Below are 24,007 nucleotides of genomic sequence, written 5' to 3'. Positions count from 1 at the left end.
TCTGGTGTCACTTTCCAATTACTGTTAAAAAAAAGCCACGTAAACCAGAGATCAGTATATTCATCTTGTGGAATTTTGAATTTGTCTTGGAAGCTTTCTGATGGCCTGACCCATTTTGGGATCTGAGTGGGGATTTTACTGCTTTGTGTGAAAGACTGATATGACAAGGGTGAGAATTTAGGGTTGGCAATTTGTGTGCACGCGTGGCTCTCTCTTTCCTGCAAGCCAGTCTAATTGTGTCAGGTGAGCCAAGCAGCATTAGCTCTGAGAGCATTGTAAGTCCTGGTTGAGTGGTGGTGGGTTTGAGCAGCCTGGAATGCAGGGATTAGTGTGGTTGGATGGCAGATAGTATGAGGATGTTAGCGCAGCTGAGTGGCAGAGGCAACATGAGCACTGTAAATGCTTGTAAGTGTTCTAGTGATAAGCTGGGTACTGCTGGCAAGGGGGCATGAAGTGGAAGGATCTGCTTTCAGCTGAGAGGACCTAAGTAGGAACCTGAAAATAGAGTGATAACTGACTCACGAGAGGGGACACAGAGTGGCTGGCCAAGGTTCATCCAGGCTACCTCAGTCTGTGTGGATTCATATTCTCTTTCGTGCAACAAGATGTAAAATTCACCTATTTAAAAACAAGTTTCCATAACGTCTTGCGTATATTGAACCCTCTGGAGCTTCCTCCATAGCTGCCATGCTGAGACACTAGCAAAGTTTGATCAGATCATTTGTTTTCTAGAAAGATTTACTAAGAAACTTTCATTTTGTTCCAAACATTGAATTTCAGAGTGGCTCTAATAGAAGATGTCAACCGTATGTCACCCAATGCTCTGGCCATTGTCTTTGCTCCATGTCTCCTGCGCTGCCCTGATAATTCTGACCCACTCACCAGTATGAAGGACGTCTCAAAGACAACCATGTAAGTCTCGGCACTTGGTTTGCTGCAGAAGTCTGTATGGGGTGAAACTGCCCTTTCAGTTGGTGCGTGTCTCTGGTGCTGTCGTGTGCACCTCATCTACCTCTTGCAGTTTGATCCATGTTAGAACTATCCAATGTAACAAACTTTGTTCGAGCCCTGTTGGCAGGACAGTCTGGAGGACTGAGTGCAGAATTAGGAGCCAGTAAATTCTAAGTTCTAATCCTGGCTCTGGCACTGATTTTTGTGGCTTTGGCACAACAGGCCCCAATCTTGATGAGGACATCAGGGTACTACTGTAACTATTAATAATTAAGGGTCCTTTATTTGTTTTGCAAGCAGGGCTTGGATGGATGGAGGGGGATATGTACAGCGTGGTGGTATTAATCTGTATGTGTAAAATAAAAATAATAATTGGGCCAAAATGTAGCACCATTCCTGTATAAAGAACTGTCCTATAGCTGTATTGAGATAGGAGCCATTACTTACGTGGTATGGCATAGAAATTAAACACTGTCACTTGCCTACTTGGGAGCCCTTCAGCCTTTGCCTCGCTCGAGTTGACAGATGTGCCCGTATCCTCTCTGTGCTAATCACTAGCATCGCTTGCCTTACTGCAGCCTCTCTAGCTCTCTGTGCTTATCCCCACCCTTCCTACGTTGCTGGCCTTGGACCTGCCTCAGTTATTTTAAATAAAGAGCCAGAGCAGAAATGAAAGAAGTGTTTGAAAAATAATAAAGCGGTGGCTTTTTCCAACTTCTGATTCAGTTTGCTCTTCCTGTGGGGCTGAAAAGGTGGAGAAGGGCAGAACCTTCTATACCCTGCAGTGTCTGTGCCGGAGCAGGCAGAGGACAGCAGGTAGAAGAAACAGAAATAGCTAGCCGCGTGGGTGGTGATTGTTCACTCACCATTGTTGCATGGAGACACACTGTGCAAAGGTTCTGGTTATCCAAGTAAGAACATGTATCATCTGTAGCACTGCTTTTGGTTGCGCCCAGTCTTGCTTGTCTGTGTAGACTCTTCACCCTGCACTCGTACAGCACCACCCTCTAGAGAAAGTGCCTCTGGAGACTTTGGTTTGAGAGGGGGCCATCCACATGTGTGTCTAACATCCCTAAGCTGGGTGTATTCATGAGCAGTGTGTTGAAGATCTGTCCATGTGTTGGTGACTCATCCCATCCTCCATGGCTGTCCCCAAACCATGTGTAGGTATCCAGGGAGAAGGCTGCTGAATTAACTCTTGTACTTTCACACAGGTGTGTGGAAATGCTAATAAAGGAGCAGATGAGGAAATACAAGATTAAAATGGGTGAAATTAACCAGCTGGAAGCAGCTGAGAGCATTGCTTTCCGCCGACTCTCATCGCTCCGGCAGAACACGGTAAGTGCTACAATGAGTAACAGGCCCCACATCCCAACAGGGGCTGTATCACAGTCTCCTTGGGGTGGGGGAAATGCACAATAGCCTTACCGTTCCCAGCCTGCTCAGCTTGTCAAAGACCAAATGCTGGTTACTGACCTTGGATTATAATGAAAAGGGAGTTGGCCCAGCCCAGTGTTGCACTGGGAACTAGGCCTCAGCCATGTGGAAGTCTGAGTTTGAATGAGCTCAGTGTGCTGGGGAGGGAGCACCTCTTGATGATGTAAGTACAGAGAGCATCTGGGCAGCAGCCCAGCAACTCCGTAAGTAGGATTGTGAGGTGGTTGTGTCTGTTCGGTGCCAAGTAACCTAAAGGGGATTCCTTCATTTCGGAGGCTATGGTGATTCACTTGCTCAAAGTGTGCTCTCACTTCAGTCTCTGGTACTTCCATGAAAAGCTCAGCTATGCTGAGTGTGCCAAAGTCACATTTCTGGGCTGGCTCTGCAATGGCATGGACTGTGATCAAAAGCATAATGTTTGGGGTGGGAGCAATCATAAATTATGTATATATTTGTGCATAGTACAAAGAGCTGATATCTTTTTTCTAGGGCACGGTGGTTTAGTATAAAACATGAGACACCCAGTCAGAGATCTAGATTCTGTGTCTAGTTCTGCAACAATCTCCGTGTGTGTCTTTAAGCATGTCACCTCTCTGGGACTCAGTTAACTCTTCGTTCAAGCAGGGGCAATTGTATTTGCCTCCCAAAAGGCATAGGTGCTGGAACTAAGGGTGCGGGGGGTGCTGTGGCTTCAAGTGGTTTCCATGATATACAGGGTTTACAATTTTGTTCAATGGCTCTCAGGACCCCCACTATACAAATTGTTCCAGCACCCCTGCCAAAAGGAGTGGGGTGAGGCTTTCCTAGGAAGTTGTGGAATGCAGAGAATTAAGGTCTGGAATGGAAGAAGTGGACCTACAACTTCTGGCTCCTAGCCCCAGTGTTCACTCTTCTCAGCTGAGGAGGCCGTTCAGAGAGATCAGAGGGACGAGCATCCCTTTATCAGATCCTGGTTGACTGGGACCAGGGGACTCGAGAGATGAGTGTATAGCTTCAAGTGTGCATACAGTACAGGCTGCCAGCACTGGGATTATTGTCAGAGTAGTAACTCCTACCCACGCTACTGCCCATGTAAGAAGAGCAATTTCCAAATGTGGCACAATCAAAACAGAGTGTCGCCAGGACACTTTCCTTTGTGAGGGCTATTTCCCTCCTTTTTTGGCACTAGAGTGGCTTTAAACAAAGAAAATTTTTTGTATAATTACATAAGAACATAACAGCCAGATTGGGTCAGACCAAAGGTCCATCTAGCCCAGTATCCTGTCTTCCAACAGTGGCCAATGCCAGGTGCCCCAGAGGGAATGAACAGAACAGGGAATCATCAAGTGATCCATCCCCTGTCACCCATTCCCAGCTTCTGGCAAACAGAGGCTAGGGACACCATCCCTGCCCATCCAGGCTAATAGCCATTGATGGACCTATCCTCCATGAATTTATCTAGTTCTTTTTTGAACCCTGTTATAGTCTTGGCCTTCACAACAATTAGTAAAAGTGAATTAATTTCCAGCTGTCTGTCTTAAATGGCTGAATAATTTGGGGGTGGGGGGGAGGGAGTCAAAAACACAAAATCCGCTTTAAACAGGAACCAGGCCTGGAAAAATTTCAGCCCAAAAGGGGGGGGAGAGTTTTATAAAGCTGAGTGACTGAAAATGGTGGTTATCATGGAAATGCTGAAGTAACCCTAACTATAGTTGCTCTCATGCAAGTGGTACCACAAAACTTCCTAATTTAAAATGCAAAAAGAAAAGCTCTTTGGGAATGTATCTGCAGGCCAGAGGTAGAAGTGTAGGGAGTGAACAGGAGTTGTACATGTGGAGCTAGGATTTGAGTCAGCCCAAGTGAGAAGCTGACACACACCAGTGTGCACTTCCAGTGCTTTACAAGAGATTCCGTCAGTCAGACATGTGACCACCCCTACCCCAAAGGACTTGCAGTCTAACTGCACAAACAAAGGCTCTCTGTATCAAACAGGACTTGCACTGAGTGAGATTTCTTCACAATTCTTTGGCCTCATCATGCCATTGATTTAAAAAAAAAAAAAAAAAAATTAAAGCAGAACTTCCCTGCAGACTTCATTGTGGAGTTTGGCTTTAAAATCAATGGGATGAAAAGAGCCTTTTGTTTGGCAGTTAAATAGTGTTAGACCCGTATGTGTTAAGCTTGCATGTCTGTTTTTAATCCTGGATGTAAGAATTGTGACAGCCAATATGGACCACATATTCCACATATGGACCTCAGGATAGTGGCCTTGTATTTGCTGATTCAAAACCTGATACAGCTGGTCTGTGTGCCCTAGAAATCTGACATAAGTGAAAAATCAGAGTTTAAAAAAAAAAAAACCCACCTAGATCTAGCAGGTTAAAATATGTACAATGGAGCAAGAAGGTCTTTGATAAAGAAAGATCCAATATCTTTGTGCTTGGGTAGATCAAAATGTTTTTAAAACCTTAAATATTGCTTTTATAGAACCTCCAAACACATACATTGCAAAATATCACAGTGATAGAACTATCGAGATTACCATTAAGTCTGACACATGAAGTTTTAATGTAACTGTTCTGATCAGAAAAAACAACTTTCTGAAGTTATCATGATGTAGTGAATTTGGTCTTCATCTTTCTCTAGCTCTGGCCTGTAAAACTTGGGTTTTCTTCTCCTTATGAGGGGGTGCTGGTATGTACAAGATCTGATGTGTTTATAGTGCATGGTTAATTCTCCTATGGCACCACAGCATGATGAGACATTTGCTGCTTATTATAACTTACATGGTATGAAATAGATTTCAAAACATTCCAGACTGCATGCATCACTGCAGCCCTTCCCCCGGAATGCATGCACTGCTCCTGTCCAATTCCTTCCTCACTTCACCATTTCTTATTAATGACGTTCTAACCTGTGCCCATACTGAATGGAACAAGAATTTGTAGTTAACTCTCACAGCTAAACAAGTGTTGGCAAACGTACTCTCTCCATTGAAAAATGTGAAAAAAGAAAAATGTTAAAACAAATTAGGTGAATTTAAACTTTCAAGGCAAATTAAAGCTACTGTGTGGCCTATTCAAAGATACCTGTATATATGGAATGGATATCTAACACCCCCCTTCCCTACTTCTGTGGGAGCCCTTCACTTGCCCTACCTTCACCTGCCCACCTTTTATAACTAACTTTCTGTCCAGACGTTAGTGTGAGATATCCTACTCCTGATCATGAAGCATAACGCATCCAACTTTCTTACAGAGTAAAAGCCCCCAAGACAGGGGAAATGACAACAGCTTCCCTGAGCTGAGATCACTGCAGGAGGAAGACGAGGTGTCTGATGTTGATAACCGGGAAAAGGAGATTCTGATAGAACGCATACAGTCAATAAAAGAGGAAAAGTGAGTCCCAGCTTCATATTTCTAATTAAATCTATTGAGCTTATGCCTCGTGTCCTGGGAGGCAACACAGCATGCTGCTTTACTTCTGTGTTGCATTTCAAACATAATTTGCGAAGTCAGAATGCAGAAGAGGAGAGGCAGTAAAAGGTAACAGGCAAAGGAAATATTTTCAGGTGAAATTTAGTGAGGTATAGGTGCAGGACTGCTTTGCTTCTAACGTCTGCTCTACTTAGAATAGTTCATGTCAGTAGCATTGGTAAATATTGTAAGTCAGTGACTTTCTGGAGTGCTATGATCTATATGTGTTTGATGCAGGGAAGACATAACTTACCGATTACCTGAGCTTGACCAGCAAGGCTCTGATGAGGAAAATCTAGACTCTGAGACCTCAGCGAGCACGGAGAGTCTGCCAGAGGACCGAATAGGGCGGCTGGATACTGAAGGTCAGTATTAAGGTAGTGTGTGCTCTTTTTTTTTTACCCTCTACATTATTTCATATTTTACATATTTTGTGACATCTGGTCAGAACCAGTCATGTCAATTTACATTTTTTAAAATGCACTTTAACTTCCAAGTAGCTTTTACTTTCTTTAAAGGAACCATGCTGTCTGAAATCCAGTGTCATGGTCGGTGCCCCAGTGTGCCTGCCAAAGACTCTTGCGGAGGGTCCAACGTTTCTCTTCCACTGGCCTCCACAGTCTCCTCAGTTACAAGGCGCAGACCATCATCAATGCTGATCAAGATGAAAGTCCCCTGCCGAAATCCAGTGATGCCGACAGCAAATATAAAACTTCCGTATGGGATTACCAAAATGACAGAATCCCAGAGCAGAACACTGGCTGAAGAGTCTCAGCCAGTGGTGAGACGGAGGGACCGGCTAGCGAGGCGAACTGATAAAATTCACTCCGTATACATTGCACAAGGGTCTGTGGTGGCCCAAACTCAGGAACCTTTGGACGAATATGAACCAACAGCAAAAGTGAAGCGGAGGTTTTCAGACCCTTACTCACGCATTTCATGCATAGATGAATGAAATATTTAAAATGTTGGAATTTTTTAAAAATTGGGACCACAACTTTTAGCTCTGACCCTCCTTTAAGGACTGTGAACTTGTGCACTTGCGCTAAGCAGTCACTGGAGTCGCAGTCTGGAACTCTCAGCACTCTAAGGGTTAAGCACGGTTGCTTAAAACAAACAATATCCTGCTATTTGTAAACAAATTAAAAGAAACTGGTGGGGGAGGGGGAAAGTAGAATCTAAATCTGCTTTGGTCAGAGTAAAATACGGAGACTTGAGTCTGCAGGAAGACTCTCGTGACCTTAGTTTCTCCTGCTGTGCCTTTTTGTATTTGCTTACGATGGGCTCTAATAGGTCCGAAGGTGAGTTAGAGTCCCTAGGTTTTGCCTTACTCCATTTTTTTGTATGTTTTATGACAAGTTCCTTTGTCGTTTACAGAACTGTTAATGTAATAGCCTTAACTCAGACCAAAAATATATCAAAATGTTTATTAATACATTGCACTTTTTAAAAATACATGTGTTAGGTTATCAGTGTCCTATTGCTTAAGTGTCTGCCCTTTCCAGAGAGCCCTTTAAGTAGGAGAGAAGACACTTGATTCTGACCAAAAGTGGATCTGCTTCCCTGAGATTTGGATGCCATTTCCCACCACTTCCATAAAAGGATTTGGAGAGGGTTCTGCAGGGTAAATACTGATCATCAAAGGCCATGTAACCATGGAATGTTTCTGAGAGTTCAATGTTTTGTGTACAAGTACAACTGCATTGCTAAGCAAATGCAGATGTCGCAGTGGGCAACTCTGTGCAAGGCTTTGTTCAGCATATGTTGTGTATCACAATGCTGCAATAGTCACTGAGGGTCAAGCATGAGAACATGCAAGCACAAACAGTTTCCAAAACTTGGGCCATGTGAGTTGGGCTTAGTTTACCATTCAGTCTCTCCTCTACCAATGTGAACTGGGAGTGTAGACTGGGCAGCAGATTTTCTGGCTGATATATGAGGAAGTCTGCTTACTGGCTCTAGTCAGGAATCCCCTCCAGTCTGCTCATTGAAAATTTTGAAATTTTAGCCCCCACCCCTCCAAAAAACAACAACCCCACAACATTTTGATTTGGAAATGCTGTTATGGTGGCTCACGGGAATTATAGTTTGGGTGCCTCAGTGCCATGCTCCTTAAAGACTGATGTGATTATATCTCCCATGATATACCAGGATGTCTTGGTGGGAAAGGTCATGCATTACAGCAGTCACATAGCTGTAGGGCATCACAGGAGTAGTAGTCTAACTGGAGAGCCTGCCCCAGATTGAAGAATGGAAGCACAGGGGACCTAGGGTGACCAGACAGCAAGTGTGAAAAATTGGGATGGGGGTGGGGGGTAAATAGGAGCCTATACATGAAAAAGACGCAAAAATCAGGACTATTCTTATAAAATCGGAACATCTGGTCACTCTAAGGGGACCTAAACTACAACTCTCATGTACTTCTGAATAGAAATTCTTCAGTTTTCAGACTTGCAATAAAAAAATCAAAATTTTCCACAGAATGCAGATACTTTTTACAAAATAAATTTTAACTGAAACCCCAATTTTCCATGCGAAGAAGTCTTGACGGAGAACATTCAGCCAGTCCAGCTGCTTTATTGTAATTTAAACGTGCTGCTGTAACAAGTAGTGATGAAGAAACATACGTTCCACCCTGTATTTAGAGCTGCTGTTGAATCAGTGGGGAGCGCACACTGACATAAAAAGGCTCTCTGGTAGACCCTGGCATGAGGAGTTTGCGGCTCTAAAGCTTAGAGGTGAGCCGGAAAACTCAAGTACCATATTTCACTAACTTTACAACTAGGTGCTGAATGCCCCCATCAGCCAGGTAGGGAGGGTATCATGAACAAAAAGTGGACTGCTTTTTCTTGGCATATGACATGAAATTAGTGGGCCTAATTTAAAAAACAAAAACTCTATCTCCTATCTGAGATCAGAACAGAATTAGCCCCCATGGTGTTGAGTAACTATTTTCTTCTGCTGTGCACTATCAGGCAGCCCTAAGCACAAATTGAGGCAGGCTAGTAAGACTCTTTAAAGTATCTTCCATATGCCTTGAAAGGTTTGTTTTAATATATGGAAATGACAGTGCCTTTTATAAACTAGACTAACCTCATCCTGTTCTTGCTTGCCGTGTGGATTGTGTGCGGAGAGGCAGTGTCACATCATGATGCATATGATGGAGCAGAACCTAGATGGGCCCAATGAAAGTGAATGTCACAGGAGCAGAACAAATCCAGTATGTCTTGGTGACGTTACGGGCTGACCCCGCTCAGTGTGCTCAGTTCTGTACAGCCAGGCATAAGCTGGAGGGGCAGACACCACCACCCCGACAGTCTACGAGAGCAAGAGCGAGTGGGTGGGTGTTCTACGGACCCCAGTACTTCTCCCTGGAGGGCTGGTTCGAGGTGGTAGTGAAGAAACACGTTCTAAGGAGGGATTTAGAAGAATTTTCTCCGACGTTAGGAGAATTATGCAGCTGCTTCGTCGCCGCGACCAGCGGGCCTGTGAGCTGGGTAAATGAAACACAGGCTGCAGCTCGGCTTTAACCCTGTTTCGGCGTTAAACGCCTGGGCGGTGAACTGCCTCACCTCCTGCGGGACGGGAGTTTTCATTCCCGGGGCAGTAGCCGCGGGACAATCGAGCCTTTCCTGCGTAATTCCCTCGCCCTGGGCTGCGTCGCCTCCAGGCGGCACGAGCCCGTGACCCGGGCGGCTCCCGGGCGCCCGATGCTCCAGCGGCCGGGGGCGCGCCGTTGAAGGGGAGACGAGAGCGGGCAGCTCCGCCGCCAGGGGGCCCCGCCGCGCCCCGCCCGCTGCGCCGCGCCTGCGCTGGGTGCTGCCCCGGGCGGGGCCCACGCTCCCGGCTGCCGCGCTCGGGCTGTCCCGCGCCGGGCCCTGCCACGCGCCGCGCTGGGGGAGCCCGGCGGCGCCCTGCGCTCCGCTGACGTGTCCGGGGAGCCCCGCCCCTGCCACGTGGAGGCCGCGGCCGCTGTTCGCGTTGACCCGGAAGTGGGGTGTTCGCGTGCCGGGTTCCGGTTCCGGGTCGGAGCGATGGCGGCCACTCGGCTGGAGCTGAACCTGCTGCGGCTGCTGAGCCGCTGCGAGGCGCTGGCGGCCGAGAGGCGGGAGCCGGACGAGTGGCGGCTGGAGAAGGTGCCGCGGGGGAGCGCGGGTTGTGGGGCCCGGCCGGGAGGCGGTGTCCCCAGCAGGCTCCAGCGCCGCCCGGTGCCGCTGGCCCCTGGCGCTCGCTGGGGAGCGGAGCCCCCGCCCCGGGCTGCCCCTCCCCGGCACGGGAGCCGGGGACAGGGGGCTCCGCGTCCCGCCCCGGGCTGCGCCGCCTGCTTTCCCGCGAGCGGGGCCTCGGCTCCTTCTGTTGCCTGCGCCCTCGAGCGAAGGCGAGAACCCGCCCCAGCCCCGCCGTGGTGCCCTGGCGGCTGCCCAACGCCCCCGGGCCGGGCGCCCTCCGGCCTGCAGCGCGGGAAGCTCTTCTAGCTCTTTCTCTCCCGGGGGTCCCCATGGGACGTAGCGCGGCCTTAGGCGCCCTGTTCTGGCTGCCGCAGTAGCTGACCAAGTGTGGAGGGGGGAATCTCCTTCCTTAGGGGTTTTTGAGGCCCGGCTTGACAAAGCCCCGGCTGGGATGATTTAGCGGGGGATCGGCCCTGCTTCGAGCAGGGGGTTAGACTCGATGCCCTCCTGAGGTCCCTTCCCACCCTGACATTCTGTGGCTCTGTGACTGGATTTTGCAAGTGGGACGGTAACAGCACGGCTCTGCCCGGCTAGATTATCCCATTCTTTAGGCTGGGAGCAGGAGCTGGTCCTTTTCCTGGTGGTGTGCAGGCCCTAGTTCGATGAAGCGACCAAAGCAGCTTGATGAGCCATTTTCCCTGCAGACTTCTCAGAGGGATGCGGATGCTGTTTCTTTGAACCGCTTTGCCTACGCGATAGCAGAAAGTCATAGTCTTATTCATAAACTTTAACATGGTCTTGTAAACGCAGTGGTTACCCTGGGAGCTGCAAACTGGGGTGACTGGGAGGAGATATGATTTGGCAGAGAGCTCCCTTTGAGTCAGGTTGGCTGTAAGAGAAATCTCATGTTTCTGGTCTCTGATGTTCCCTTGGAAGATGTTCTCTTTCCCTGCCAGGGTATCAGTCTTCTGTGACTGAAATGTCCAGGGTTGTGGGTAGGCTGGTGTATTTGGTTTCCTTGGCTAGAGCCCAGTCTTTCTGACTTAGAGATACTCTTCAGATTTATTAAGATGAAATCTAATATAGGTGTCTTTGGACTTAGTATTGAAGCAGAATTTAAAACCACATCATGTTTTCTCTTGGAAATTTCTTCAGCTTTATTCAGTGAGATTGTTATGTTGTTAAATCTGAGGAATTTTTTTTATGTATGCTGTGTTCTACTTGTATTGGTGCCAAGATATTAGCGAGACAAGGTGGGTGCGGTAATATCTTTTATTGGACCAACTTCTGTTGGTGAGAGAGACAAGCTTTTGCTGTTACACAGAGCTCTTCTTCCGGTGTGGGAAACTTCTAGCTTGTCTCTCTCACCAACAGAAATTGGTCCAATAAAAGAGATTACCTCACCCACTTTGTGTGTCAGATTTTTTGTTAGATTGTTGGTTGTTTGACTTGCTTCGCTATAGTGTTTCACTTGGGCCTTCGTAAATTTACTGAATTTCGACCTTTCAGAATTGTCTAATTTACTCTGAACTATACTTTTGTGAAGAAAGGAGATGTTAGTCTGCCAGGATTTAAAGGATCTTTGTTTAATCATCCTGGCTGTGGCCACTGGATGTCACCCTTACTCCACACACATAGCGGACCCCTCTTCTTGTTTAAGAACCCTGTTGTGATTGCCAGACTACCTGCTTTCATATGAGGAGATGGAGGTTCAAAGTTAGGGGAATCCTGCTCTCCAAAAACCAAGTACTATCTTGTTTTCCCTGAGAGGGAAATTAGATACAGCTTGCCCAACTTTTCCTAGAAAAGTTGAATATGAGCAGTAGGCAATTCTCTGCCCCAGTGTAAGCAAGAATATTCCAATATGTCAGTCAAAAAAGCAAACTGGATATTAGGAATCATAAGACTGAGAATATCTTATTGCCCTTATATAAATCCATGGTACACCCACATCTTGAATACTGCATACTGATGTGGTCTCCTCATCTCAAAAAAGATACACTGGCATTAGAAAAGGTTTCAAAAAGGGCAACTAAAATTATTAGGGGTTTGGAACGGGTCCCATATGAGGAGAGATTAAAGAGGCTAGGACTTTTCAGCTTAGAAGAGCGGAGACTAAGGGGGGCTATGATAGAGGTATATAAAATCATGAGTGGTGTGGAGAAAGTGAATAAGGAAAAGTTATTTACTTGTTCCCATAATATAAGAACTAGGGGCCACCAAATGAAATTAATGGGCAGCAGGTTTAAAACAAATTAAAGGAAGTTCTTCTTCACTCAGCGCACAGTCAACCTGTGGAACTCCTTGCCTGAGGAGGTTGTGAAGGCTAGGACTATAACAGGGTTTAAAAGAGAACTGGATAAATTCATGGAGGTTAAGTCCATTAATGGCTATTAGCCAGGATGGGTAAAGAATGGTGTCCTAGCCTCTGTTTGTCAGAGGGTGGAGATGGATGGCAGGAGAGAGATCACTTGATCATTACCTGTTAGGTTCACTCCCTCTGGGGCACCTGGCATTGGCCACTATCAGTAGACAGGATACTGGGCTGGATGGACCTTTGGTCTGATCCAGTCTGGCCATTCTTATGTGTGTAGCTTGTATAATTAATGTGCACACACCCCTTGCATGTCAGTCCTTTGTTGGCCTGGGGGGAGAGATCTTGCTGCTCTATGGAAGTTGAGGAACCCATATCAAAATAGCATCTGGGAACCTCTGGTTTATGCTGTATGTCACACCACTTTTATCCTGTAGCTTGTGGTGTAGCAAGGCTTTGCAGCGTGCGTTCATGTTTGAAGTAGATATATGGTACTTCATAAGGCACAAAAGCCTTTGCCTAGAGGTACAATTTCGTGGCTTACAGATAGATGAGAGACACCCGCAAATTAATCAGCACCACTCCATGGCTTCTGTTGTTGTGATAAATAAAGCAGATGGCTGTGGGAACATGTATGCTATTCAGGCCATTGCTAGAATTCCCCTTTGAGAAGGAGTTTTAAGATTTGGGAATAAACTTCAAAACAATCTATTTACAGCTTGGATCATATTCCACACTCTGACCTTGGTCAGTGTAGTTAGGAGACTTCTGAGAGCCAGCAGTGCAGGTATTGCTTCTCTCATGTCAACTGTTCCTCTGTAGTCTCAACATTGCACCTAGGAGCCAGAGAGCTGTTTCTTGGAAGGGACTCCCTTCCACTTGATCTTGTCTTGGTAATTGGCCTTGTTGCCTTAGTTTTTTGTTTTGTTTGCTTTGCCAGTTTCCTTCCAGGCATGTGAATTCCTGTTCATTCGCTGCCGCAGGGGCACTTTAATAGGATGTACTGGATGGAAACTGGACATGAACCTCTCTCAGCAGGAAATGTAATGGGATGGTGTCCCCATGGGATGGTGACTGCAGCCAGATGGGCATCACTTCACTAATCCATAGTCTAACTTGCCCAGTTCTGATGGTTTCCTATTGGCAGCTTTCTTTCTCTGCCAGAAGGAACTGGTTGGTTGTGCCATGTGGGTGGCTGTTTATGGAAACAAAAAGTTCAGTGACTATGGATGGTAAACTATGGGCTGGCAGGGCAGACGTTTGCCTGTTCAGAGAGTTGCAGAGCTCTGTCCTGCTGCTTGGAAGTAGGACCTTTCTATTTAGGTCTTTCTCCAACTCGCAGTACCTAAAATCTACTGAAAAGATGCCTTATTCCTGCTGAAGTGAAGATGATGTGACCATTGTCCCCTTAGACATCAGTGAACTATTCAGTGGAGCATCTGGTGGTTGGGATGGGAACCTGAAGTGAAAACCCTTCAGTTTTGCCTACCACGCCATCAGGGTGCCAAAGTCTTCAGCTGCCTTCTACCCAGCTGCCAAAATCTCTAGTGTCCTTCCCTGACCGCGTTCATAGTACATGCAATACATGTGCACACTCAGTGCAAAAGTGTGGCAGTAAAACCTTGGACACCATAAAAAGTGAATATAAGGAATTCTGTACTGACTTCATTATTCATTTTTATAGTTAAGTCAGTAACTCCTCTCCCTCACTTCCAATTTACATGAAGTTGCAGAATTCAGATTCCAAGACCAGAAGGGACCATTGTGATCATTTATTCTGCACTACAGCTCTCAGAAACCAGAGAGCCTCACAGCAGGATTCCAGTCCAGTTTGCTTCAAATTCCATGAGTGGAATTCTAAAGGGTCATTTCCAATTTAAAAAATCACTGTCTGAAATATTTGTACCTGCTAATATTACTACTTATACATAGTCACTATATCTGAAAAATTAGAGTATTTTCAGTGTATGTTGGGAGTCTTTCATAAGAACATTACAGCCATACTGGGTCAGACCAAAGGTCCATCCAAGCCAGTATCCTGTCTTTTGACAGTGGCCAATGCCAGGTGCACCAGACGGAATGAATAGAACAAGCAATCATTAAATGATCCATTCCCTGCTGCCCACTCCCAGCCTCTGGCAAACAGAGGCTAGGGGCACCATGCCTGCCCATCTTGGCTAATAGTCATTGATGGACTTATCGTCCATGAATTTATCTCGTTCTTTTTTGAACCATTGTAGCCTTCACCTTCACAACATCCTCTGACAAAGAGTTCCACAGGTTGACTGTGCATTGTGTGAAGAAATACTTCCTTGTGTTTGTTTTAAACCTGCTGCCTATTCATTTCATTTGATGACCCCTAGTTCTTGTGTTATGAGAAGGAGTAAATAACACTTCCCTTATTTACTTTCTCCAACACTGAATATGTTGGTGCAGTCAGTTTGTTTTCACCCCTCTGGTCAGTGTGTGTCTTCAGCACTGCAATAGTGGAGGAGAAACTCTTTTGTAAAAAATATTGTGAAATCACAGAAGTTGGCAGGGAGCCTCAAGGGCAGGTATAGCATCTGAAACTTGCTAACTTGGTTTTTGCATCTTAGATTTCAAGCTGATGGTTGCTGTTCTTGGAGGCTTATTTCCATTTGTTGGAAGGAAATTTTGCTTTGAGAGTCCAGTTGTATGCCTTGTTAGCCTGCTATTAGATGAAGAGTGGGGGGAAGAGATGCTGGGAGTAGTCTACAGGACTTAGTTTTATTAATTCATAAGTGCCATTGATAAGATCAGGCTGCTAGACTCTGCATTTCCTTAACCTGTCTCCTGGTGATGATCCTCTCATTAAGACTGTAAGATGCAGACTCTAAAGAGTGTGTATGTGTGAGAGTCAGATATAACTTTGTACAGCTGGCTTTTAAAAACAAGCCACATTAACCCAGGTAAAAACAATATTGGACGATGCTTTCTTTGAAAACAATGACAATCCTCATTATCATTAGTCCTTTATATCCGCACTGCCTTTAGCATTTGCCACACTGCTTCCTGTTAATCCTAACTCTTACAACTGTTTTTTTTTTAGTATGTAGGTGCTCTCGAAGAGATGCTCCTTGCATTAAAGAAACACTCAAGGTGAGATGCTGTCTCTGAGACGGAGGTTGGAAGGAAAACATGTGTGTTCTTTTTCAAGTAACCTCTTAGGTGGGAAATAGGCACAACCCAGGAACACTGAAGCTGTGGGACGCTCGGGACTGTGAGGATAGCAGAATGGTTTGTGCTTAGGGGATGCCCTTTGTAGTTATAGCCCTAGAGCTCACTTAGCTCTGCTGGTTTTTTTGCTGTTGGGAGGGTGTGTGAATATCGGTAAAGACAGCTCCGGGACTGTTGTTTCACTTACGTTGCAGGAGCACTCAAAGGCCCCATTTATGACCTGAGCCCCATTGTGCTGCACAAACCTACAGAAAGACATGGTCCCAGCCCGAAAGCCCTTAACAGTCTATTCGGACAAGCCAGACAGGTGGCATAGAAGTGTCAAAATGTCGTATTGGGCAATTTAAATGAAAAAGCTTCCAACATTTCCCAGGTGCTCCAGCAGTCTGCATTGCCAGTATTGCTCTCACGCACCTCCCTGCACTCTGCCATCCCCGTGGGAAACCATGCAAGTGTCACCAGAAAAGGTGCAACCGCAGCAGCAGCATGGCAAGCTACAACCCCCTCCCCCACGCACCACCCTGAGCGGCTGCATGTCAGCCCTGTTCTAGAGGTGATATGTGATCATTCTGCCCAGTTCAATCCAGTGTCCTTCAGACATTACGAGTGAGGGTGACCCTAGCTCTAAGCTGTTTCTGCTGGAAAATGCTGCTTAATCTCTTGACTGTTCCACGTGCATGTGACTTTCTGAAATACTTGCAATCGGAAATACTGACACTCCTGGCTTTCATGGTTTCTTTTGACTCTTGCAGCAAGCCTGCCCCTGAACTGCTGAATGAATACTCCCGCAAAGTGGACTTCTTAAAGGGAATGTTAGAAGCTGAAAAATTGGTAAGAACCTTCTGTCCAGCCTGAAGTGACTTACTGAGCGTTTGGTTTTTTGTCTGTCTGTCTGCACCACATCTCACAGCAATAAGCAGGTGTCTTAGTGCACCCACGCACAACCTTTCGCTCAAAATCACGAGTGATGTGTCTTGGGAACTTGTCGTCTGTTAAATGTAAGGGGTTCATATTTAGAGTTATAAACTTTCTCCCCACCCCTCAGAGAACCACCAAGAAGGCAAATGTTTCTTCTATGGTTAATGGTGTCCCCTTCACCTTTGAGCTGAGAGCTTTTGGGGGAAGGCTGTGTTTGTACAGTGCTGCATACGTCTGCTGAGCTATGGACTACTGAAGAGCTCTGCTGCAATTAGACTGGATTGAGTCTGTGCTGTCATGCCCTCTCGCTCACCCTCCATTCTGTGGGAAGTAGCAGCAGAAGAGCTCCCTGGTTATTCTCTAGCCTCCTCTGCAGAGCACAAGATTAATTTGGCCCTCTCTTTATAGTCGTCGTCTGCAGAAAAGGCCCTGGCAAATCAGTTCCTGGCTCCAGGCCGAACTCCCACTACAAACAAAGAGCGAACCCCAGCAACTAAAATGGTTCATCTGCAGACACAGGCTCGCTACACGGGCAAGATGAGGAGTGAGCTGCTTGGTACGGTAAGTTACGTTCTGCTGCTGGCCTTTCGCTACTGCTAGTTCGAGAGGGATCTGCTGCCTCAGCTTGCTGCTGCCCTGGCACTCCCCTTCCAACCTGAAAGTGACCCTGCCTAGTAGCAGTGCTCAGCCATCTAGTTCCAGCGTGGGGGTAGCAGCAGAGCCAAGGGGAATCGTGTAGCCTCTGGTGAAATGGAATCTCAAAAACATCTTAAAGTACCATGCTTTTAGGCCCCGTGTACAGAGGTTACAACCAGCCCTCTCCCTGGGAGAGCACAGATTCAGCTGGCAGCATGAGTGCAGGGGACTGGATTAGATGACCTCTTGAGGTCCCTTCCAGTTCTGTGATTCTGTGCTGCCCTTCAGAGGGCTGAGCTACAATTATGAGCCTGGGCTCTCTCCACCTCTTGTGCTGGACTCTTGGAGAGCCGGCCCCTGCTTCATGGTGTTGGAGTTTCTGATTGGAAATGTTGGGAACAGAGGATACTCTAGGGCTCCGGGGTTGCTTGATGCAAGGCTGCAGGTCACTTCATCTGCCCATCTGTAATCTTACTGTGTTTCTCTCTCCTCTCCTCTGTATCTCCAGGATCCCTTGTCTGTCAATGGTAAGTTTATATCAAAGTAGATGGCTGGAATGTGTGTGGGGAGGAGGAAGGGGAAGAACAAGGGGTGACAAATCTTGCCTGACGAGCCAGAGCATGCTCTGTTTTTTTTGCTAGCCTGGAACTCTTCTTGTGAACCACTACATAAAGCAACTAAGTGCCTGGTTGGTTACTGAGATTGCAGTAGCTCCCAGTTTGGATCAGGCACCCATTGGGCTAGGTTCTGTATAGTTGAAGTCTCTGCCCTGAACAGTTTACAAATCTAATTTAGGACTAGAGGCAACAAGCCAAGCTTTTGCCAGAAGCTGGGAATGGGTGACAGGGGATGTATCACTAATGATTACCTGTTCTGTTCATTCCCTCTGGGGCACCTGGCATTGGTCACTGTCAGAAGACAGGATACTGGGCTAGATGGACCTTTGGTCTGATCCAGTATGGCCGTTCTTATGTTCTTAATGTTACCTATGACACTGCATGACACCAGAACATGTCTGTCTGTCTCCCATTGGGAGGCAAGGCTTTCTAAACCCTTGTTACCTGGTGCAGACACCCAGACAGATTTAAACCTCTTCTCTCCCCCCCCCCCCCCCCCGTACCTCTTACAGAGTCTTTAGTTTTGTTTCTACAGTTTTCAATTATACCTGCTTAGTTTCCTGGTGCAGCAGCTTTCCACAAGAGAGCCAGGCCTGGAGGTTTATCTTCTGCTAAAATTCAAACTTTTTTTTCCCCCAGAGTCTGAAGAGCTAAATTTAAGGAAACGGAAGTAAGTCATAGTTTAATATTTTGACTCTTTGTGATGGGGAAGCAAGGGCCTTTGACTCCTGAATGTACTTTATTAACTCAGCTAGAAAGGTTTTAATGCCCATTTGAAGAAGCAAACGTAAGTGGTTTCTTATTAGATGTTCTAATAAACTGATGCTCTGAATCCTCTTGCCATCTAATCAGATTTGTGAGCTGTAGCGCAGCTCTGACATCACCTAATGGTGATCTAAAAACCACTGAGAACAGTCCATGATAACACCCAATGAGTCCTACGTTTCCTCCCTTGTGCTCTGCAGAGGCCTTGCATCTGAAGAGAAGCAGTCAGCAACTGATCTGGATGCTGTGTTACAGCATCATCGCAGCATGCAGGAGAAGCTGGCTGAAGAAATGTTGAGTTTGGCTCGCAGTCTCAAAAACAACACCCTGGCAGCACAGAACGTTATTAAACAAGATAACCAGGTAGCACAGATTGCAGTGCAAGAAACTATTCAGATTCTCAGTATTGCAGTGCATAACACTAATGTGCCAAGATATGGGGTAAACTGGAATATCTGTAACTTAATTCTAAATGTGACTGGAGCGGGCGAGAGTGTGCTGGAAGGACCTGTCAGCATCCTCCATAGTGCAACTATAGAGTCTTCAGTTTTGTAATCAATAGCCATATCTTTGAAACCTGGATGCCTGATGTAAAAGTAGTGTGACTCTCAGGTGCTGAGCACCCACAAATCCTGCTGAAGTCAGTTGGGGTTGCCGGTACTTGACACCTTTGACAATCAGATGCCTACAGATGGCTTCAGGGGGCCTATCTTTAACTACTCAGGTTTGAAAACTGCGGGGTTTAGTACTTAAGGCTTGCTCAATCATCTCTTCTCCATGGTTGAAATATGGCTCCTACTGTTTAGGCTACATCAACACAACTTGGCTTAATCAATGACAAGCACTAAAATGTCGTCTTTCTCGTCTTGCAATCAAATCTTACTTACAGCTTGCTCTTTTTTGTTCCCTAGACATTGTCTCACTCTCTCAGAATGGCAGACCATAACTTTGAGAAGCTGAAGGATGAATCTGAACGCCTTGAGCAGCATGCAAAGAAATCTGTCAACTGGCTGCTCTGGATAATGTTAATTGTAGTTTGTTTTATTTTTATTAGCATGATCCTCTTTATCAGAATTTTTCCTAAACTCCGATAATGTGTACAGCCTCCAGGAGCAACAGGTAGAAAGCTAGACAGTATGTGACACTCTGCCCATTCCCAGCAAGTCTCTTTGACCAGTTTGGTAAGTACTCACTGTAAGCAGTGACCTACCTCTGATCATATCCTGAAGGGGGTCACCAGGGGCCTAGTCCTCCATCCCTTCCTTGTGCTCTTACTGGAGTTGGTGAGACACCTTGTGAACAGCTTCCTAAGTTGGGTCCCTCAGTATCCCTTTTGCTTGACTAATATGGTTGTTTCTTGAGAAAGAAACTGCAATAAAGATGGCACTTTCAGTGGAATATCCCTAGAAATAGATCCTTCCAGGTGCCTTGGTAGATATCTGCCGTCCACTTGTGATGTGGCTAAGGCAAATGCTATCGTTCCTTTATAAGGGAGTTTACTTTCATTGGAACAGTACACAACTGAAGGATTAAAGACCATATTTGCTCTTTAGAAACCCACTGACTTTAACAGGACCCTTGCTGCAATTGTCTTTGTAACCAGCCTGTAGCAGGTATGGAGGGAGCATTGTTATTGAGTGGGCCCCCTTGGGTCAGAGTAGGCAAGAAGAAAAATTAACTTCACAACCTTGCCTTCCCGCCTATTGGACTCTGGTCACGGAAGTCTCCTGAAGCCTGGATTTATGGGAGAAGACTGAGGTCGGAAGCATCTAGTTTGGGAAGCCTGAATAAACCGGCTCATCTCCTCTTAAAATCACAAACCCTAACATGCAACCAAAGTACAGAGCGTGTCATTTACCTTTATTCCATTCCTTCAGGAAGCAGCTGATGGTGGCTGTTCAGCCCTGAACATGCAATGTACTCTTCAGACTGTGCAGACCCTGCCTGCCTATGCATCTTGTTGCTTCACTGTAAAATGAGAGTCGAGGAAGTTGGTCTCTCTTTAAATAAGGCATTTACTTAAGGAAAATATCAGCCAGTATCTTCTGGGCTGGGCTTATTTGCATGTTTGCCTTCCTTAACTCTTACTGTTTTTCTGGTGGAAGATACCCCGAAGTTTTCAGCCACGTTCTGCTCTTGATGAAGTGCTGGCTTGCTGTACTGGATGAAAAAGAGAGCAGTGTAATCGTCCCACCCAACCTGCTCATAAAGAGAGGGTGTGAGATTCTGTCTCTCTTGCCCTAACTTTTAAAGCATCAGTACTGCAAAGTGCCTGCTTTCACTTCAGTTTAAACCATTCTATGTATTACAAACTGTTACTGTTGGTATTCTGTATATTGCTGTCTATTTTGTACAAGTTTGTATTGGTTTCTCTTTGACTTATGTATTACTATGATTTTCATAATTAGAAGCAACTGCCATCTTCTCTCTATATATAGCAAGTGAATGTTGCACACTACTATATTGCAGCTTCTGGGGTGATATGTATTCCTGCAGATCGTATAGATTTAAGAGCAAACCCATCCACAGTAGAATGTGTACCTTCTATTGTCACACAAATCCTCCTTAATCGCTTCACGTTGTAAGAAAACTGTCACTGTTCCAAACTCCTGCCTTCATGTGGTGCCTCTCAGAGGAAAGCTGAAAAGTGCATCTTCCTAATTCTTTATATGCTGCCTTTGTAATGCATTGCCAGTATTCTTGCCAGCAAATTAAAGAAGTATGGGCTGGATGAATGGACTATAAGGTGGATAGAAAGCTGGCTAGATCGTCAGGCTCAACGGGTAGTCATCAATGGCTCCATGCCTAGGTGGCAGCTGGTATCAAGCGGTGTGCCCCAAGGGTCGGTCCTGGGGCCGGTTTTGTTCAGTATCTTCATTAATGATCTGGAGGATGGCATGGATTGCACCCTCAGCAAGTTTGCAGATGACACTAAACTGGGAGGAGTGGTAGATACACTGGAGGGTAGGGATAGGATACAGAGGGACCTAGACAAATTAGAGGATTGGGCCAAAAGAAATGAGATGAGGATCAACAAGAACAAGTGCAGAGTCCTGCACTTAGGACGGAAGAATCCCATGCACCGCTACAGACTAGGGACCGAATGGCTCGGCAGCAGTTCTGCAGAAAAGGACCTAGGGGTTACAATGGACGAGAAGCTGGATGTGAGTGAACAGTGTGCTCTTGTTACCAAGAAGGCTAATGGCATTTTGGGATGTATAAGTAGGGGCATTGCCAGCAGATCGAGGGACGTGATCGTTCCCCTCTATTCGACATTGGTGACTGGAACACATGACTTATGAGGAGAGGCTGAGGGAACTGGGATTGTTTAGTCTGCAGAAGAGAAGAATGAGGGGGGATTTGATAGCTGTGTTCAACTACCTGAAAGGGGGTTCCAAAGAGGATGGATCTAGACTGTTCTCAGTGGTAGCAGATGACAGAACAAGGAGTAATGGTCTCAAGTTGCAGTGGGGGAGGTTTAGGTTGGATATTAAGAAAAAAATTTTCACCAAAAGGGTGGTGAAGCACTGGAATGCGTTACCTAGGGCGGTGATGGAATCTCCTTCCTTTGAGGTTTTTACAGTCAGGCTTGACAAAGCCCTGGCTGGGATGATTTAGTTGGGGATTGGTCCTGCTTTGAGCAGGGGGTTGGACTAGATGACCTCCTGAGGTCCCTTCCAACCCTGATAGTCTATGATTGTATATCTAGGCTCTGATCCTGTAGTGATATGGGTACTACACGGGAGCCCCATTAGGCCTGCGTGGGTGATGGGGCTCAGCCTGGACTGTTCTCCTTGTAGGATCAGGGCTGAAGCAAGCCAACCTTAGCCTTGCCCTAAGCAGGTGAAACTCAATCAAGTGCAGTGAGACTTGCACCCACTTATGTGAAGGCCGACTTTGGTCCTGGCTGTATTTTGTTGACACACGCTTTGCATCCACATTCTGTAGGATGTAGGGTGGTGATGTACAGAGAAGGTAATCAGTTACAACCTGATAGGGTTGATAAGAGTTTACGTGATGTCGTGAAGGGCTGCTGTGTCCAGAATCAGATGAGTGGTATTGTTGAAGTTATACTTTGTTAGAGTGAGGGTGACTGTGTGTGTGTGTGTGTGTAGGGGACAGAGGCTGTGCCTGTGGAATCTAAAGCCCGCTCAGAATGAGAGTACTTGAAAAGCATCCATTCCATCCAGGAAAAATCTAGTGTCCAGGTCCTAAGGCAAAGAGAACTCATGTATGCGCAAAATAGACACAGAGAAACGTTTGGCTTCTAAGTTGTCCCTGAAACTTGGAAAATTGTTCTTCAAAATTAGGCAGGACTTGCATTGCTCTTCTAGGTGCAGTTGCTAGTGATAACGAATTAGGTGTGTCTGGTGTTTAAGTATTTTTAAATCATTTGTGAGGAAGGGAAGGAAATAGAAGAGATCACTTTTATGAACCACTAGGTGGCCATGTTACCAGTGCTTCCTGCCTGCTGTGTTCTGTTTCTCTCAGGAGGAGGATTGCTGAGTATAGTGCATAATGCTCTACAACAGAGGTGGGCAAACTACAGCCCACGGGCCACATCCATCCGGCGGGACCGTCCTGCCCGGCCCCTGAGCTCCCGGCTGGGGAGGCTAGCCCCCAGGCCCTACCCCGCTGTCCCTCCTCCCCACCACACCTCCCAGGCTTTCCAATAAGCCTGTTCTGCGGCTCTGAGTGGCATGGTAAGGGGGTGGGGAGAGGGTGGTTGGATGGGGCAGAGGTTTGGGGCGGTGCAGTCAGGAGACAGGGAGTAGGGGGGGTTAGATAGGGGGTCGGGTGTCCCAGGAGGGCAGGGGACAGGGTGGGTTAGATAGGGGGTGGGGTCTGGGGGGGCAGTTAGGGACGGGGGTCTCGGGAGGGGGCAGTCAGGGGACAAGGAGTAGAGTGGGGGTTGGATGGGTCTGGGGGCCTGTCAGGGGGCGAGGGTGTGGATAGGGGTCAGGGAGCCGGGGGGGGGGGCGGGGGGCGGGTTGGATAGGAGGTGGCGTCCTGGGGGCGGGGGGTTCTGTGAGAGGGCGGTCAGGGGACAAGGAGCAGTATGGGTCGGGTTCTGAGGGGGGCAGTCAGGGGGCGGGAAGTGGGAGGGGGTGAATACGGGGTGGAGGCACAGCCTTCCCTACCCGGCCCTCCATACCATTTTGCAACCCTGATGTGGCCCTTGGGCCAAAAAGTTTGCCCACCCCTCTCTACAATCATCAAGGCTGGTAGGAAAATGTGACTGATTGTTTGGGGGCTGTCTGTTCAGAGAAGCAAGTGAGAGACTGCCTTCTTGGGAGAGGTGCTAACGATTATATTTAAAAAGCATTTTTTGATTGTACAATTTGATCTACACTGGCCTCCTGTATTAATTCATAAATAGGTTACGAAACTTACTGGTTGAACTGTAAAGAACACATTTTCTTGTAGATACTCACCTGCCTTCATTTCTCTCAAGGCTTATTTCAGGTAATAGGTTGCTCAAAAATTAAGTCAGCATTTATCATGAACAGTTGAAGCAGTTAATTTGTGAGAAACATTAACTGCACT

At 46.6% G+C, this 24,007-nt stretch overlaps 2 protein-coding genes across 9 annotated transcripts in view; both read left to right on the top strand.

Moving 5' to 3' along the window:
- The window catches only part of MYO9B (myosin IXB), a 74,611-nt gene extending 66,527 nt beyond the window's left edge, over positions 1-8,084 (top strand). For 4 of the 7 annotated variants that reach the window (XM_074939826.1, XM_074939827.1, XM_074939829.1 and 1 more), the window contains 6 exons: positions 781-912; positions 2,166-2,289; positions 5,014-5,061; positions 5,626-5,765; positions 6,081-6,208; positions 6,362-8,084. In XM_074939826.1, coding sequence (XP_074795927.1) covers positions 781-912; positions 2,166-2,289; positions 5,014-5,061; positions 5,626-5,765; positions 6,081-6,208; positions 6,362-6,798 — 1,009 coding nt within the window. In that variant the 3' untranslated portion in view covers positions 6,799-8,084. Of the gene's footprint in view, positions 1-780; positions 913-2,165; positions 2,290-5,013; positions 5,062-5,625; positions 5,766-6,080; positions 6,221-6,361 lie in introns of all 7 variants that reach the window. The other 3 variants (XM_074939828.1, XM_074939825.1, XM_074939830.1) reach the window with 2 other exon arrangements.
- An 843-nt stretch (positions 8,085-8,927) lies between these two features.
- On the top strand, positions 8,928-22,899 carry USE1 (unconventional SNARE in the ER 1). Of its 2 annotated transcripts, none has more exons than XM_074939862.1 (8): positions 8,928-9,340; positions 15,397-15,446; positions 16,277-16,355; positions 16,851-17,003; positions 17,587-17,605; positions 18,335-18,365; positions 18,661-18,823; positions 19,372-22,899. In XM_074939862.1, exons 1-8 carry the CDS (start codon positions 9,020-9,022, stop codon positions 19,552-19,554), a joined length of 999 nt encoding a protein of 332 aa, XP_074795963.1. In that variant the 5' UTR covers positions 8,928-9,019; the 3' UTR covers positions 19,555-22,899. The 2 variants fall into 2 exon arrangements, with proteins under 2 accessions (XP_074795963.1, XP_074795964.1); XM_074939863.1 differs by lacking the exon at positions 8,928-9,340 and adding an exon at positions 9,857-9,979.
- Positions 22,900-24,007: the final 1,108 nt, after the last annotated feature.

This window comes from Natator depressus, chromosome 25 (assembly GCF_965152275.1).
Source record: "Natator depressus isolate rNatDep1 chromosome 25, rNatDep2.hap1, whole genome shotgun sequence".
NCBI classification, from domain to species: domain Eukaryota; kingdom Metazoa; phylum Chordata; order Testudines; family Cheloniidae; genus Natator; species Natator depressus.
This window is presented reverse-complemented; position numbering and strand designations above follow the sequence as displayed.

Coding starts and splice junctions, on each gene's coding strand:
- USE1 (XM_074939862.1), top strand. CDS start 9,020: ATGGGCCCAATGAAAGTGAATGTCACAGGAGCAGAACAAATCCAGTAT. Junction 16,356..16,850: donor TGTTAGAAGCTGAAAAATTG/GTAAGAACCTTC, acceptor CTCTCTTTATAG/TCGTCGTCTGCAGAAAAGGC. Junction 18,824..19,371: donor TTATTAAACAAGATAACCAG/GTAGCACAGATT, acceptor TTTGTTCCCTAG/ACATTGTCTCACTCTCTCAG.